Source organism: Myotis myotis, unplaced genomic scaffold (genome assembly GCF_014108235.1).
Source record: "Myotis myotis isolate mMyoMyo1 unplaced genomic scaffold, mMyoMyo1.p scaffold_m19_p_4, whole genome shotgun sequence".
Taxonomy (NCBI): domain Eukaryota; kingdom Metazoa; phylum Chordata; class Mammalia; order Chiroptera; family Vespertilionidae; genus Myotis; species Myotis myotis.
Genome location: NW_023416346.1, coordinates 92,594,748 through 92,597,669, shown reverse-complemented (window position 1 = coordinate 92,597,669; position 2,922 = coordinate 92,594,748). Strand labels below are relative to the sequence as shown.

The 2,922-nt window shown below is 42.2% G+C and overlaps 1 protein-coding gene across 1 annotated transcript; it reads right to left on the bottom strand.

Annotated features, from left to right (window-relative positions):
* Nucleotides 1–1,562: 1,562 nt before the first annotated feature.
* LOC118653269 (protein jagunal homolog 1-like) lies at nt 1,563–2,115 on the bottom strand. Its single transcript, XM_036303965.1, has one exon. The coding sequence runs from the start codon at nt 2,113–2,115 to the stop codon at nt 1,564–1,566; it is 552 nt and encodes a 183-aa protein (XP_036159858.1). The 3' UTR covers nt 1,563.
* Nucleotides 2,116–2,922: the final 807 nt, after the last annotated feature.

Genomic DNA, 2,922 nt, shown 5'->3' with positions numbered 1-2,922 from the left:
TATTGAGGATTTTAGCAACTATGTTCATGAGGGATATTGGCCTGTAATTCTCTTTATATTGTCTTTATATGGTTTTGGGATTAGGGTAATGCTGGCTTCATAGAAAGAGCTTGGAAGTGTTCCATCATCATGAAGTTTTTGGAATAATTTGAGGAGAGTAGGTTTTAGTTCTTCTTTGAATGTTTGATAAAACTCCCCTGTGAAGCAGTCTGACCCAGGGCACTTGTTTGCTGGAATTTTTTTTTTATTACTGCTTCAATTTCCTCCATAGTTATTGGTCTATTCAAATATTTTGATTCTTCCTGATTGAGGTTTGGAAGGTCGCGTTTTTCTAGGAATAGTCCATTTCTTCTAGTTTGACCAGTTTGTTGGAATGTAATTTTCTTCCAATCCTTTGTTTTTCTGTGGAGTCTGTTGTCATTTATTTCCACTCTGATCTTTTTTCTTTTTAAAATTTTTATTGATTAGGTTTTACAAATGTGTCTTTATCCACCCATTGTCCCCTTATCACCCTAGTCTTGCCCTCACCCTCACCCTCACCCACTGTTGTCTGCGTCCATCGCTTATGCTTATCTGCATGCATACAAGTCCTTTGGTTGATCTCTCTCCCTTACCCCCAACCTCCCCTACCTTCCCTCTGAGGTTTGAGCATCTAATCGATGCTTCTCTGTCTCTAGATCTGTTTTTGTTCATCTGTTTATATTCATTATAGTCCACAAATGAGTGAGATCATGTGATATTTATCTTTCGCTGACTAACTTTATTTCACTTAGCATAATGCTCTCCAGCTCCATCCATGCTGTTGCAAATGGTAGGAGTTCCTTCCTTTTGAATACAGCATAATATTCCATTGCATAGATGTGCCAAAGTTTTTTAATCCACTCATCTGCTGATGGGCACTTAGGCTGATTTCAAATCTTGGCTGTTGTAAATTGTGCTGCTATAAGCATAGGGGTGCATATATCCTTTCTGATTGGTGTTTCTGGTTTCTTGGGATATATAGTCCTAGAAGTGAGATCACAGGGTCAAATGGGAGTTCCATTTTTAGTTTTTTGAGGAAACTACATACTGTTCTCCACAGTAGCTGCACCAGTCTGCATTCTCACCAGCAATGCATAAGTGTTCCTTTTTCTCTGCATCCTCGCCAGCATTTGTCATTTGTGGATTTGTTGATGGTAGCCATTCTGACAGGTGTGAGATGGTACCTCATTGTCATTTCGATTTGCATCTATCGGATGATTAGTGACGTTGAGCATGTTTTCATATGTCTCTTGGCCTTCCTTATGTCTTCTTTTGAAAAGTATCTATTTAGATCCATTGCTCATTTTTTGATTGGGTTGTTTGTCTTCCTTTTGTTATGTTGCATGAGTTCCCTGTAAATGTCGGAGATTAACCCCTTATCAACAATAGCAGCTTTCCAGAATTTGGGCTTAGTTTCCACCAGTTGTCAACATCACAGCTGCCAAAATTACAACAGAGATTTTAGAACAGCTCTTCTACCCTCTCATTCTTCTCCACGGGAGGGCTAGGATTCTCCCCAGGGATCAGTCCATCCGGCAGACTTCATTTACGCTTCTTCTCCTGTGTGCTGGTGAACCAAGAGTCTAGGAGCTTCTTGCTGTAGTGTAACTGCCAGGCATGCACTTGAACTTCCAGCACCAACACCAGGTACATGACGGAGATGGCAGAAAACCCAAAGAGGAAGCGGTAGGCCTTGCCATGGCGATAGAGCTGCTGTGCAGCAGGGAATATCTCCATGCTGCTGTAAATGAGGGGGGCGATGGAAAAGAGCCCCATGCTGATCATGGAGAGCACCAGGTAGCTAATGTTGTTGCGGGGGAAGGAGAGGAGACCCAAGAGGGAGGGCACAATGCTCAGCAAATATGGGTACTCCCACTGATAGGGCATGGCCACCTGATCATGTGACAAGACCCTCAGGTGTCCCACACTTATCTTGGCAACCAGCAGCAGCCATAGGACCAGATGCACGTAGATCAGCTTCTTGATTTCATACTTGAGGGTCACACTCATCTGGTAGTGCATGGCGACGCACTCCCGGTGCTGAAAGTTGCTGCCATCAGTGCCGGCAGCCCATGGGCCTGCCTGAGACGCCATTGGCCTGGCCCTGCCCCAAACCCCAGAGTCGTTCCCGCAGCTCCCCTGCCTCCTGCAGACCCTCCTCACGCAGTCTCAGCTCCGGAACCCCAGCCATCACACGGGTCTGTGCAAACAACTTCCAGCCCCTGTCTCATAGTATTTTTTGACAATCCTTTGTATATCAGTAAGGTCAGTTGTTACTTCACCTCTTTCATTTCTGATTTTGTTTATTTGGGTCCTCTCTCTTGGCTTCTTGGTGAGCCTGGCTACAGGTTCATCAATCTTATTTATCCTTTCAAAGAATGAGCTCTTGGTTTCACTGTTCTTTTTATTGTTTTTTTGGCTGCTATGTTGTTTATTTCTGTTCTGATCTTTATTATTTACTTCCTTCTGGATACTGTGGGCTTTTTTTTGTTGCTCCCTTTCTAATTCTTTAAGTTGCAAGGTTATATAATTTATTACCAGTTTTTCTTGTTTTTTTGAGGTAGGCCTGTAGAGCTATGAACTTCCCTCTCAGGACTGCTTTCATTGTGTCCCATAGATTTTGGATTATTGTGTTTTCATTGTCATTTGTTTCCAGGATGCTTTTTAGTTCTTCGTTGATCTCGTTGGTAACCCAATCATTGTTTATAGCATGCTATTTAGCCCCCAAGTGTTTGATTTTTTTCATTGTTTTATTGTAGTTGATTTCTAGTTTTATGCCATTGTGATCTGAGAAGATGCTTGTTATGATTTCTATCCTTTTAAATTTGAAGAGACTTTCCCTGTGTCCTAATATGTGGTCTATCTTTGAAAATGTCCCATGTGCACTTGAGAAGAATGTAT